The sequence below is a fragment of the Macrobrachium nipponense genome, chromosome 26, assembly GCF_015104395.2.
Source record: "Macrobrachium nipponense isolate FS-2020 chromosome 26, ASM1510439v2, whole genome shotgun sequence".
Lineage (NCBI taxonomy): Eukaryota > Metazoa > Arthropoda > Malacostraca > Decapoda > Palaemonidae > Macrobrachium > Macrobrachium nipponense.
In genome coordinates this window covers 43,600,923-43,614,978 of record NC_087215.1, presented here as the reverse complement: position 1 = coordinate 43,614,978, position 14,056 = coordinate 43,600,923, and the positions used below count along the sequence as shown (strand labels likewise).

The 14,056-nt window shown below is 42.9% G+C and overlaps 1 protein-coding gene across 1 annotated transcript in view; it reads right to left on the bottom strand.

The window, feature by feature from the left end:
* Positions 1-14,056, bottom strand: part of LOC135200235 (DNA-directed RNA polymerase II subunit RPB1-like) — a gene marked incomplete at its 3' end in the record, with an annotated part of 87,865 nt that overhangs the window by 35,159 nt on the left and 38,650 nt on the right. Inside the window, 2 exon segments of the mRNA XM_064228675.1 lie at positions 802-1,117; positions 8,019-8,288. Coding sequence (XP_064084745.1) covers positions 802-1,117; positions 8,019-8,288 — 586 coding nt within the window.

Below are 14,056 nucleotides of genomic sequence, written 5' to 3'. Positions count from 1 at the left end.
ATTATCACAGAACCTACCAGTATATGTCCTTATTCACTGGGGTATCATGGTTACCCACAATATATAAATCTACTACTGATAGACACACAGCCAGAGCAGGGTGAGTCACTATCTCATTTCTTAGGTGATTCTCAAGTATTGACATAACAATTAAAGTTTTAAGATTTAAGCCTCACACAAAAAAGTTTTAAGATTTAAGCCTCTCACACAAAAAAATCAACATGCTAAAAAAGCAATTCAGCATACACTATTACATTACAATCTTTAAGGATTGGCAAGAAATCAAACGGTAACAGGAGTTATAAAAATAAGGTTGAAGTCAAATGCAAACCAACTTGGGAAACATTAGTCAGAGTATGGTAAAAATAACTAGTCTATGGGTACGTGCTCACCCATCAAGGGAGAGAGAGAAATTGTAGACCAAATAGATCTCCGTAGTGACTATTTAGATGAAAAAGAAATATATTATCTTATTACAAACAAAAGAAAGAGCAAATGCACTATGTAAGAGTCATGTATTCTCCACAGCATATGGAAGTCTACAGTCTTATGCCAAATCAAAATAATCATTGATCAAGTTTCACTGTGCAACAAAATTTCATTGTCTGAATACAATGTTAGCCAATATACATTTTATCCTCTGTAAAAAATACATTTATGCTTCTAATGAACATTCAATTTGAAAATTACAGTAGGTTTGCCATTAAAATTCTAATACCATTCAGTTTATGGAGACAAGAGGAAACAATTGATCTAAATAGAAATTACCTACACCAAATCACTGATAAACCAATGACAAACCTGTGATGTGTTTGAAGATTTCATAAACACGTTCTGCTGTTAGAACTTGCTTCTTTTCCTGAGTATCCTCATTGACATGTTTCCACTCGGCAATCAACTCCAACCCCACTCGCTTGATTTTTGGCTGGTAGCGACCACAACCTCCATGGCCACTGCCCTTCTTCAATACACTAGGATCCTCAGGATCTTTGCCAACATCAACATCATCACCTCCTTCACAAATCATCTTAGATTTGCACAAGTTATAAACATGAAGAAGACGCTTCCTTGGCTGACCCTTGGATTTGGTCACAATTTCACGAATTTTTGGATTTTGCTGGAAGAGAGTTTAGATAAATAGTTAATTATAGTACTAAACATGTAAAGCTGTATGTTTTCACTTTGAATAGGCTGTATCTCTTTCAATAGCTAATATGCCATCATTTCTACTTTTTAATCATCCAATTTTTTCACTAATTATTCCATTTTTCACAACAATACCAGGGATCAAGAGCACACTAATCTTTTGCATTATCATCCAATGAATCTCTCTCTCTATATCCCTAAAAAAAAAAAAAAAAAAAAAATTCAATTTCTGCTATACGTAATATGGATCTGATAGAATGGAAAACCCTGAATATGGCCAATGATTGTATAAGGCAGAATGCCAGGTTAGGTAAAAGTGCATCAGGCCTGTAGAGCTGATAGGAACTAGAACCACAACTAAGCCATGATCCCTAAAGAAATACCACCTACCTAATCGAGTTGCTGTGGCACCCCACACCCAAACCAACAAGACCAATTTATAAGTAAAAAAAAAAAAAAAAAAAAGTACTCAATTAGCTAAAGGGTAGCTTTCTCCAACAAAAACAATGACTTGGCACCATAAAATAAACCTTTTTATGTCATTACCGAAGAGAAAACAAACCAAATACAACTTATCAAAATAATCTATAAAAGTACAATAAGATATTACAATTTACAAAACTCATATACAGTTCCCAATTAACCAGGATGGAAGTCGACAGTGACAACCTTTACCTGTTTATAACACACACAGGGAAGATTATGAGATTATCTACCCCTGTCAAAACTACAGATGCTAGTGTATGGCAGTCTTCATGACGGATCATCAATATCCTGTCAAAACTACAGATGCTAGTGTATGGCAGTCTTCATGACGGATCATCAATATCTCTCAGGTAGTTAGAAGCAAAAGAAGAGCTTACACATCCACTGCGCCACCAAAGCTAGATGGTCTAGAAAAAGGTACTGCTGGAAAATGACAAATTTTTAATCAATTTGTACTTTTCATAGCTGAAAAACCTGACGACTTAACAATAGGATAATCTTCTAGTGCCAGCTGGAAACCACTTAAAACAATAAAATATTGTAAAGCAACGAATCTGTGGTATCTGGCAATTCCTGCATATATGAGGTAGAAGCTGGTCAATGACTTGGACATCGGCAATAGAACTGGAGACTTGGTTACTACCTAACTGACTACTATCTAGAGACCCAGGGCTTCTAGAGATGGCTGCAAGCATGGCAGCAGCACTTACTATGGATTGCCTCAGTTACCTAGCTCAACCATACCGCTAGAATAACCATGGGACAACACGAGTCAAACATGTAAGTCTACGCCTTTTCACCCAGTCATACCTGTCTCTGCATGGAGGACTGAGAACACATCATGAGACCAGAGATATCCCTTACAAATCGTGAGATGTTAGTCCTAGTCTGACGAACTTTTCAAGACTACCTACACCCATATCAGCAAGGGTGGGAAAGCCTAAGGTGACAAGCAAGGCTGCATTCCCAGAGTGGTCAAAGAACAGGGGAACACTGTCCCAGCCAAAGCACTAAACACTTTTGATGCAAGACAAACTTATACACGAAGAATATTCTAGATCCAATATAGGGCTATAAGGCAGAAAGCTAAAATAGCATTCCGTTTACACCAGCTTAAAGAAGGGTGCTGGCAATAAATTTACTTATTAACTGCTACTAGGGCTAAATGAAAGGTTTCATAGTAAATTCAGATTAAGTTTAGACCTGCATTTAAACTCCAGAGAGAGACTGATATAGAGATGAAAGGGCTTTTCATCTCAAACACCTTACAGTGCTGGTTCCTCAGGCAAATCTAAAAGTACTTGATGCAATACCGAGGAAAGTACGTATGGACAATAACTTTGGAAGTAGACAGTGAAAAGTCTTGTTATCTCTAAACAGAAAACATTGACATCTATAAGGTTCCAGGTACTGATAATTCCTCTAGAAGGGCACCCTCAGCAATACACAGACCACTGCTTCTGACTCCAGGCCAAAGCTTTTAAATCTTATTTGAGAGGGGGGGGGGGGGGGGGGGGGGGGGGGGGGGGGGGGGGTGGGGGGGGGGGGAGGGGGGGGGGGGGGGGGGGGGGGGGGGGGGGGGAGGGGGGGCATTTTAACATCTCCAAGCAGTTAAGGAGATGCCTAAGTTAATGGAAGTGTATGGAATTGTGTGGTAGAATTATTTCCTCTTGAAAGAGGAATGAGACATCTACTGAGAGCATTGGAAATTCTGAAAATCATTTGCCCTGAGGCTACAAGGGGTCTACAGGAGACACTGAACAATTCTTGAACTTGAAACTGCTCAATAGTATTCAGAGTAGACACGAAGGGCAGGCCCGAGTCTTTATTAGGCCAAATTTAAGGAAACATCCACTGCTCAAGCCTGAGGGCCATCAAAGAGGTAGTAATCATTCGGCTTTCGTCTAAACGAGTGCTCCTTAAATCCCACTTGAAGTGCTGAACTTACGGATGTAAAGGCCCTTGTAGGCAGTTTGTTCTTCCCGAATCCCTAATTGCTAAAACACTGTCCAGCCACAGAATCAATGATCAAACCAATAAGTTGTTTCATTTCCCTAAAAAATTTAAGTATATCTTAGTTTTACCAGACCACTGAGCAGATTAACAGCTCTCCTAGGGTTGGCCCGAAGGATTAGATATTTTTACATGGCTAGGAACCAACTGGTCACCAAGCAACAGGACCTTCAGCTTATTGTGGGATCTGAACCACATCATATCAAGAAATGAATTTCTAACACCAGAAATAAATTCCTCTGATTCCACGTTGGCCGCGCCAAGAATTGAACTTCTGCCTGCCAGATTGGTAGCCGAGCGGAAAAACCACTTGTCCAACGAGAAACTTCTTCCCACAATGGCCTTGTTTCTGACCAGGAATAAACCTGCTATGCATCCCGATGTCTTTCCACTGCCCTGACATCTAAAAATCTTTACCAGATGTAGTGTTGACCATTCTATGTTGCATGAAAGTGTAATGACACTAGTTAAACTCTGTTTGTGTTGCATGACAAAGGGAAAAGACCAAAACCTGGACTTATAAGGGTTTAAGAAGAAAATGGGCAATTCTTGGTTACAGAGTCCCTCCTAGTCCTGGAGCCAAAGATGGATCTGGATTACTAACAAATTTAATGAACGCTATTTGTAAGTTGTAATTCTTAAGCTGAAACTACATTAATTGAGCATGATTATCTGAAGAAATCCCCAGTGAGGCCATGTTTCCTAATAAGGAAAAGCCCTTAAACATAGAGGAAGGTTCCTTAAGGCCTAAAATTCTTCAAGAAGCACGTGCCTATTCATCCTTGACCGACAAGCATACATAATTGAGTATCATCCCCACATCACAGAATGGGGATACAGGCAGTTCCCGGGTTACGACAGGTTCGGGTTATGACGTTCCGAGGTTAAGGCGCCAACAACGGTCATCTGACAGATGAAATATGACACCAAAAATGCAAAATAATCAATATTTGAAGGTTTTTTTTTAAGAAAAATGCAATAAGAATGCAGTTTACTTAGTTTTCAATGCTAGCATTAAAAGTAAGGTTTTCTTAGGATTTTTTATGATGTTCCGGCTTACAACGATTTTTAGCTTACGACGCGTCTCAAGAACGGAACCCCTGTCGTAACCTGGGGACTGCCTGTATAGAGAATTAAAAATAAAATGCATAGAAATTGGGCCAGAAGATGCAACAGGTCCTTGGCCTTTGGAATGCTGTTGACAGAGTTGGCCAACTTGAATCACTGATTCAGTAGAAGCGTCTTGCTCCTAAAGTCAACACCATCCACTAATGGGCAACAATGTCCCTGACAAAACTTATAGAGGGCTGCACACTATCCCAAACAAAGTGCACAGAACATCAATACCTTCTTGTAAAAGCATCTTGAAGGAACTTGCATGACTGAGGATGTATAAGTAGGTGGAATACATTCTGCATGTGTACCACAAGTCTGACCGTTCTTTGGAAATGCACTAAAATAATGCAAGAAAATCAAAGAGTATGGGGGCAGAACTTCCTGTTAGTCAGTCTCCAAATGTCCAAGAATATCTCCAATTACTTATGGAGCTTGTCCCAAAGAATTACCCTTGGACCATCATTCCCTCCATATACAACCTCCTACTAAAAAGATAGACTTCTGCTGAAGAAGACAAAGGAAGCTATAAGAGAGAGATTAAATTAGTGGAGGACAACCAAAAAAGAATCACAATTGCCCTTCACCATCTCTACCAAGTAAGGTACTGGTCCCAAGTCTCTCCATGCATGTTAGGAGGTTGCAACTGTCCATATTCCCGACCTGAGGTATGCACTTCTCCCCGAAAGGTATAAAACAAGACTACCAATAGATAATCCCTTATCGCCTTAACCCGAGCTGCATAATCAGACAGGAAGCGAAAGTGATCTCACTTCTTCCAAACTGAGTGAGTATAAGCATAAGACATTACCCCGTAGCATCAGAAATGAGTTACTTGTCTTCCTTGCTAAAACTCCCACTGGTGACAAACCCTAAAGCTGGCTTCACAAACTTGCTGAGTTGGTGCCTCCACCTCTCTAAGCAGTCACAGAGACGATACAATGTAGTTAAGTAAAAGGTAACAACTCAACAAGCTAGACTAAAACTCCATCAGCTTGTCTGTCAGTCTCGAGTTCATTTCCCCACAGGAAAGAGAAAGAAAGCAAAACTCCTACTAAACACGGTTAAAGGAGACACAAGACAACAAGCCAAGACAGACCTAGAGGGAGATTTGTTCATCCGAGTACGAGAAAAGTTACGAAATGCTAACAGGAGTAAGTGTTGGTTCTCTTCTCCAATATTTAGAGGGCGCCAAAATACGCTTAGACAAGCAAGACATATTCTCTATGTGGCCTCTTTTCTCAACAAAATGAGGATACAGCAAATTGTAATGTTGCAACAAACACCGACCAGCCCAAACGATTTCCTCCAACTCCATTTCAAACTCTTCTTCTGCCAGCAGGCGACAGGAGGTAAACAAAAGAGCTTAAACAATTGCTTTTTTTTTCTCCGCAACCCTTGGCGACAGAAAGCGACACTTGTTAATAAGAAGTGACAGCAGCTGAGTGCTGTATCGCATCCACCATGACTCAATGAAAGGAAGACAGTTTTAAGCAACACAGGACTCGGCCAATTCCGGACGAGTCAACTACATCTAGATGAATCAACAATGTCCACACAAGTCGACTGAGGGAAAGAAAACGAGGCTGTGGGAGAGGAGTTACAACGACTCTCCCGCCTCATCTGAAAGAGAACGCACATACTTGAAAGCATTCCTATATGAAACTTCATTAGAAAGCTCTGAAGCTAGAATAATATCAAACTTGGAGAGAACCTTAGATACTACAGACAGTGTAGACTTGAAAGAGAAACAATCGAGGCAGTAGTAAAAGATTTGCCGATAGCCGAAGAGAAAGCAGGCAAAAAACGAACACGAACATTACGAAGAAAGAGGAATATGCTTGCAGATGAGAATTTAAAATAACCAAACCATGAGAGCCATAAACAGTGGACTGAGTCGACATATCTAAATGTGTAAAACTAAAACTCACTACAGATACATTATCATCTCGATAAAATTTTCTATACCTATATACTATATATTATTAAACCTATGCATGTTAACACCTCAAACTAGGTGTTGCAGACGGAAAAATGCACCTACAGAGCGAGGATTAATGCTTACCAAAACGGTCATTATGCGAATGTTTTAACAGTCCTTTGGCGAACACTTTAAACTTGATTCAGACCATAAAAAGGAAGGTATTGGAAGGCACAGAACCCCATCGTCCTGGGAACCGGCCCGGTTCCCTGGCAGCGGACACTGAACTACGTACAGACGAGGGCACCAACACCTTACTTCTAACAGAGAATGCGAAAGAGAGCGCACACTATGGAGGGATTCGGAATGTTCCCGTCATGAACTCAGTTCAACTTGTATCAGAACTAAAAATTAGTTTTTTTGTTATGTTCTTTCTAACTTCTCGTTACGCTTCTCCTGAACCGAATGGGGAGCAGAAGGCAGAGCTACAAAGGAAGTCAATGGTAGCACTACCAGAATGCCTAGTCTGAGTATGTATAGCTGAAGATGAAGGGACACTAAGTAGGATAGAACTGACAGGTTTAAGTCCAGACCTAACTAATTGCTTTCGCAATCTATTAGTCTCCTGTCTTTCTTATATCAGACATATTCAGGCACAAATTTCTCAGAACAATTCCCTACATTGTTGACATCTAGTAGTTACAAGATCACACTCTGTACCCTTGCAAGTACAAACCGAATGGTGATCAACTTCCAATTTCATCATCCTGGTTATACCAAAATTATTCCTACATAGCCTGATGTTATTGGTTTTGCTTACAGTGGAAGATATCCTAGGAAAATTAAATTACAATACCATAAACAGGTGTAAAACAGCCAAACTTCATAGAATACCAACAATCCCCTAACCACAATGGCGTAAAGGAGAATTCTGACAAGAGCTAAAACATTCGAAACACACCTGGTGGAGAACAGGTAAACTAGACAGTCATCCGGACAGCCATTTGATTTTTTGTTTGAATGCCGGCGCGGAGATATAGCTAACTTTAACAGCAGGTAAGAGTCATCTCAAATTATATATTTTTTAATGTGTACCAACATACTACTGACATAGATTCTACCAGAAATAAACCTTGAAGTCAATTAACTAACGATAAAATAATTTGGGGCAAAGTTGTGTCTTAGATTTTTGAGTATATATTTCTTAACATCACCAGAACAGATATACTATAACCCAAATCTTAGAAAAAGCAGCTGGGTATAAATGAGAGATTCATTAACTGAAATGCAGCACAGTAAATCTAGACGTAGAAAGTACAACAATTGCAGGTATACTTACTGCATTGAAGAGAAGTTTACTGCAGTAGAAGCAGACACATCTAAGAATCTTGATGGTTTTAGTAACAAATCCTATATGAAAAACTGGCTTGGCAAGCTCCATATGACCAAAGTGGCCTGGACAATCTGTCATATTTCCAGCACAGGTTATGCATCTTGTGTTCCTATCAATGCATCCTTGACGAGGATCCATTAAGCCACCCAACTTTGGTCGTCCATTTTCGTAAACTTCTGCATATTTAATGCCACCTTCTGTGGCTGACATTCGTCTCTGTGCAAAGAACATTTTAAAAATTAGGACTACATATTGAGAGAGAGAATGTTACCAAATATAAACAACTAAGATGTACTTTATTTCAATATATGATATTCACTGTTTTCACTGCTTATATCTGATGATAAAAAAAAAAAAAAATGGTATTGTTATGATACAATAAAGTTTTATGCATACTTACCTGGCAGGTATATATATAGCTTAATCCTCTTGACGCACTGGCAGAATTTCAAAACTCGCGGCAACCGCTAGTACACTGGTAGTTCAGGTGATGGCCGCACCCGCTCCCGTGGCGCTGGTACTTGGAACTATTCCCGTTTTCCTCAGATTTTCTCTGAACCCTGTCTCCGAGGGGAGGAGGGTGGGAATTTTAATTATATATACCTGCCAGGTAAGTATGCATAAAACTTTATTGTATCATAACAATACCATTTTTATGCATGACACTTACCTGGCAGGTATATATAGCTGATTGACACATTTGGAGGTGGGTCATAGACAGCAACATCGTCATAATTCAAAATTTAAACAAAATTTTTAGAACTATGTATTATGTTCCTTACCTCAATGCTGTAGCTGACTTCGTAGGTCCTGCCTCTTAGCCTGCTAAACCTTAGTAGCTCTCAACTAGGACGTGACCTGTTTGTTGAGAAAAGCTAACAATAAGGGCCTGACAACTGGACGTGACCAATTCGTTGACAAGAGAACCCTAGCCCTCATTCACCACGGGCATTCATGCTATGGAAAGTTAGTCACCTGAACCACACACACATATAACACCTAATCACCATCTTGAGTTGGTCTTTAACCTCTCAGACAACCATAAAAACACTATAACCTAATTAAAATAAACCTAGCATGTTATTAGGTTATGGGGTGGAAACTCCTTTGCCCAGTACTGTACCTGAGGATACATACGGGCCTTAACGTTTGACAATTATCAAAAGTTGTCTTCACGTCTCTAAGGTAATGCGAGGCAAACACAGAGTTTGTCCTCCAATACGTTGAATCTATAATGTCCTTGAGGGCTAAATTTTTTCTGAATGCTAAGGACGTAGCTACTGCTCTCACCTCATGAGCTTTAACTTTAATTACACCGAAGCATTCTTCTTGACAAAGCAAATGAGCATCTTTAATGACTTCTCTTACAAAGAAAGCCATTGCGTTTTTTAGACATAGGTCTAGTAGGTTATCTTTTGTAACAGAGCACCACAGAGAACATGAAGTTCCCCTAATGCTTCTTGTTCTTTCTACGTAATACCGTAAGGCTCTTACTGGGCAAAGAACCCTTTCTTGTTCTTGCCCTACCAGATCAGCCAGTCCTTCATCTCAAATGATCTTGGCCATGGATGCGAAGGATTCTCATTCTTTGCTAAGAACTCCTGTTGAAAAGAACAAACTGCTTTGTTGTGCTTCCATCCTATTTGCTTGTCAATGGCTTGCAGCTCGCTAATCCTTTTAGCTGTAGCTAAGGCTACTAAGAAGATAGTTTTCTTCGTTAGCTCTCGCAACGGCGCACTGCCCATAGGTTCGAACTTATCCGTCTCCAAAAGAATTTGAGAAACGACATCCAAATTCCAAGAATGGGGTTCTGCACCGTCGATCCTTCTTTGTATCAAACGATCTGAGGAGATCTCTAAGATCTGCGTCATTGGAAAGGTTTAAACCTCTGTGTCTAAACACTGCAGACAACTACACTTATAGCCTTTAATCGTCTGATTAGCCAAAACCTAGTTCTTTCTTCAGGTATAGCAGGAAATTCTGCAATCTGAGTCACAGAGGTACTGGATGAAGAAATCTTCGATTCTTGCACCATCTACGGTGAAGTTGTCCCACTTCGCCTGGTACACTTTGATAGTCGATGGTCTTCGTGCTCTGCCACTGCCTTCGCTGCTTCTCTAGAAACCCCCTCGCTCTGACAAGTCTTTCGATAGTCTGAACGCAGTCAGACCCAGAGCGAGGGTGTTCTTGTGGAACCTGTCGAAGTGGGGTTGTTTGAGCAGATCTACTCTCGTGGGTAGACTTCTCGGGGAATCTACTGTCCATTCCAGTACCTCTGTGAACCACGTTTGGGCCGGCCAGTATGGGGCTATCAGGGTGAGCCTTGTTCCTCGACTTTCCCTGAATTTCTTCATTACCTTTCCTAAAATCTTGAACGGGGGAAAAGCGTACGCATCTAGCCCCGTCCAATCTAGTAGGAAGGCATCGACTGCGACTGCAAGAGGTCCGGGATCGGAGAACAGTAGTTCGGTAACCTCTTCGTCGCCGCGGTAGCGAAAAGATCCACTACTGGAGTGCCCCAAAGCTTCCACAGTCCTCTGGCATACTTGACGATGCAACATCCACTCCGTGGAAAGCACTTGTCCGTCCCTGCTAACAGATCCGCCCTGACGTTCTTCTCTCCCTGAATGAACCTGGTGAGCAGGGTGACGTTTTCTTTCTGCGACCAAAGAAGAATCTCCTTCGCCAGGTTGCAAAGAGACAAACGAGTGAGTCCTCCTTGTTTCCGTATATACGCCAGAGCTGTGGTATTGTCCGCGTTGATCTGCACTACTGCGCTGATCCACGGTCTGAAACGCTTTCATAGCCAAGAAGATCGCCATCAGTTCCTTCCTGTTTATGTGCCATGCCTTTTCTTCTTCGCTCCAAAGGCCTGACTCCTCCCGAGGGCCCAGCGTCGCTCCCCAGCCTGCGTCTGACGCGTCGGAAAATAATATCCGGTCTGGGTTCTTCTGCTGGAGTGACGTACCCTCTGACAACCTCTCCGGCCGCACTAGCCACCACTTTAGTTCCTCCTTTATCTTTGGAGGAATTGGAAACCGGAAGGAATCTGGTTGCGATCTTCTTGGCCAGACTTCGTTCAGAAAGAACTGTAAGGGCCTCATGTGAAGTCTCCTAGTGAAATGAACCGCTCTAGCGAAGAGAGTGTCCCCAGCAGGCTCATCCACTCTCTCGCTGAGCATTGGTCTTTCAATAGGAATTCTTCCACTTTCCGTATACACATGGTCTGCCTTTCGGGTGACGGAAAAGCCCGAAAAGTCACTGAGGATATCCGAATCCCCAAATAAACTATTTCCTGAGATGGGATCAGTCGTGACTTTTCCAGGTTCACCATCAGACCCAGCTGCTGGGTTAAATCCAATGTTACATTCGTGTCCTCCAGACATTGCTGTTTTGATTGTGCTCTTATGAGCCAATCGTCGAGTAGAGATACTCTGACTCCTGCCAAATGAAGCCACTTTCGCCACATTCGTCATCATTCTTGTAAAAATTTGAGGGCGCCGTGCACAGCCCGAAACACAGGGCTTTGAATTGATAAATCCTTCCCTGGATTACGAATCTCAGATATTTCCTGGACCTTGATGAATTGGAATATGGAAGTACGCATCCTGAAGGTCCAGTGTTTACCATCCAGTCGCCTGGTCGTACCGCTGCCAGTACTGAATCGTTCGTCTCCATCGTAAACTTGGTCTTTTCTACGAACAAGTTTAGCTGGGCTTACGTCCAGTAACCGGCCTCCAACCTCCTGATGATTCGGTACTAGAAACAAACGGTTGTAAAAACCTGGGATTCGCAATCCAGAACCGGTTCTATTGCCCCTTTTTCCATCATGGTGACGACCTGGATGCCAAAGAGCCTCTCTCTTCTCTAATCGATGTAGTGAGCCCCTAGGGCTCTCGGAGCTGTAGCGAGAGGTGGTTTCTTGAGAGAAAAGGGGATCTTGTACCCTTCCTTCGCTACCTTTACGGACCAAGGATCCGCTCTTTGTTTTGCCAACTTCCCAGAAGTCCAAAAGTCTGGCCCCTACACAAGTCTGGAGGACTTTTGACTCATTGTTTCGTTGAAGTTTTAGCACCTCTTTTGGCTGGAACTCTTTCCCTCTAAATCTGGTCGGGAGAAAGTCCTACCCCGAAAGGGCTGCTGTGCTGTCTTCGTATCTTTCGTAGTTTTCTTCATGACCTTAGAAGGTAAATACTTCCTCACAGATGACGTAAGAAGATCTTGGGTAGCCTTCTGAGTGAGGAGAGAGATATGTCCTTAATGATCTCTTGAGGGAAGCTGTCCTGACAGGGGAGAGAACATCAACTCCGACTTTTGCGCGTTCGACACTCCTTTAGCAGCGAACGAGCATAAGAGATGTCTTTTCTTCAAGACGCCTGCCTGTGAATATTGAAGCCAATTCATTAGCTCCATCTCTCAAGGCTTTATCTATACAGGACATGATGCTTCTCGACAACTCGGATACTGACGACTCTTCCATCTCCGAAGTCCGAGCCAGGGCCCCCAACGACCAGTCAAGAAAATTAAATACCTCAAAAGTCCTAAAGATACCTTTGAGTAAATGGTCGACTCCGAAGACGTCCACACACTTTGGCTGAATGCAAAGCATGTCTACGGGAGCTATCCACTATGTTGGAAAAGTCTCCCTGGGAGGAGGCAGGTACTCCCAGGCCAAGACTTTCCCCCGTAGCATACCAAAACACCAGACTTCGAAGCCAACTTGGCCGGAGGAAAAACAAAAGAAGTCTTGCCCGACTCTTTTCTTCTCCTTCAACCACTCATTTACCTCGTTGAAGGGCTTTCTTGGCCGAAATGGACAAAGTCATTTTCAAAAAACGACGATTTCTTGGCTTTCTTCGTCTTTGAAAATTGCGACAAAGGCGATGGCGGGTCCTGAAGGTTGAAAATCTCCTTCAAACAGAGAAAGAAGGCACTCTGTTAGCCTCTGTAATCCGAAGACCGGCGCTTGATTCCGTATTGTCTTCTTTCGTACTCTCCGCGCAAATTCTTCCTCCTGCGAAGAAATATCTTGCAAACCAGATCCTGCTGATTCTCCCAATCAGAGTCCTTATGCAGCTGCTGTTTAGAAAGTGAATGTGGCACTGACTCCCTACAAAACTCCTCTCTTCCTTGTCGAGACAATGTTTTGACTTGCTGCCGCCTGCTTGCGTCCTGCGTCCTCCTGAACGTATGCGTCCACGCTGCGTCCATCACTTCTCCTCTTGCGTCCTGCGTCCTGAACTTCGTCCTTCTTGGACGCGTCCTGGATCGCGTTGTACGTCCTGCGTCCTCTTGGAGGACTTAACCGGGGAGAGACGAGTCCTTACGTCTAACCGAAGGTTGTTCTGGCTTCTTCCATGATTGCACAATTACTGCCATCTCTGCTGCATATCCCGCAGCACCTCCTTCAGTCCCCAGCCTCCTTATTACGAGACTCCTGATGATGAGGTGGAGACCGAGGACCGCACCTTGGGCTCACACGAGGCTGCGGGAGCGAACTTCCAGCCGACGTGAATCCTCTTCCTTTTGATAGGGATCATCTCTTCATCCTCCGATGAAAAAATCTCAGGGCTACTCCACCCTTCCTGGTCGAAAGCCCCTTTCCTCCTGTGAAGAGGACGGACAGTATGACCTCTTGAGAGGACGCGATACCTCCGCGAATCGTCTGCTCCTTCCCGAGGCCGAACTATCCGAAGAGTAACGGCCAACTTCCCAGTATCGCCTTTTCTATGGCGTACTGCAGCAGCCTGGGACGTCTCAACAGACTGCCTGAAGGGACGCCTGATCGCATGTCAACCCCTCTCGCCTCCCTTCGACTGTCGACATGCCTTCTCCTTGGGTCTGGGAGCTTGACAGAGGTCTAGGTCTAGGAGCACGAGAGACGATCAGACGCCCCCTCCACAACACTGTCACCAAACACTTCCACTTTGTCCGTTAACCGTTTAATTTGGTCTCCCATGGACGCAAGGGCAGCGAACACTTTC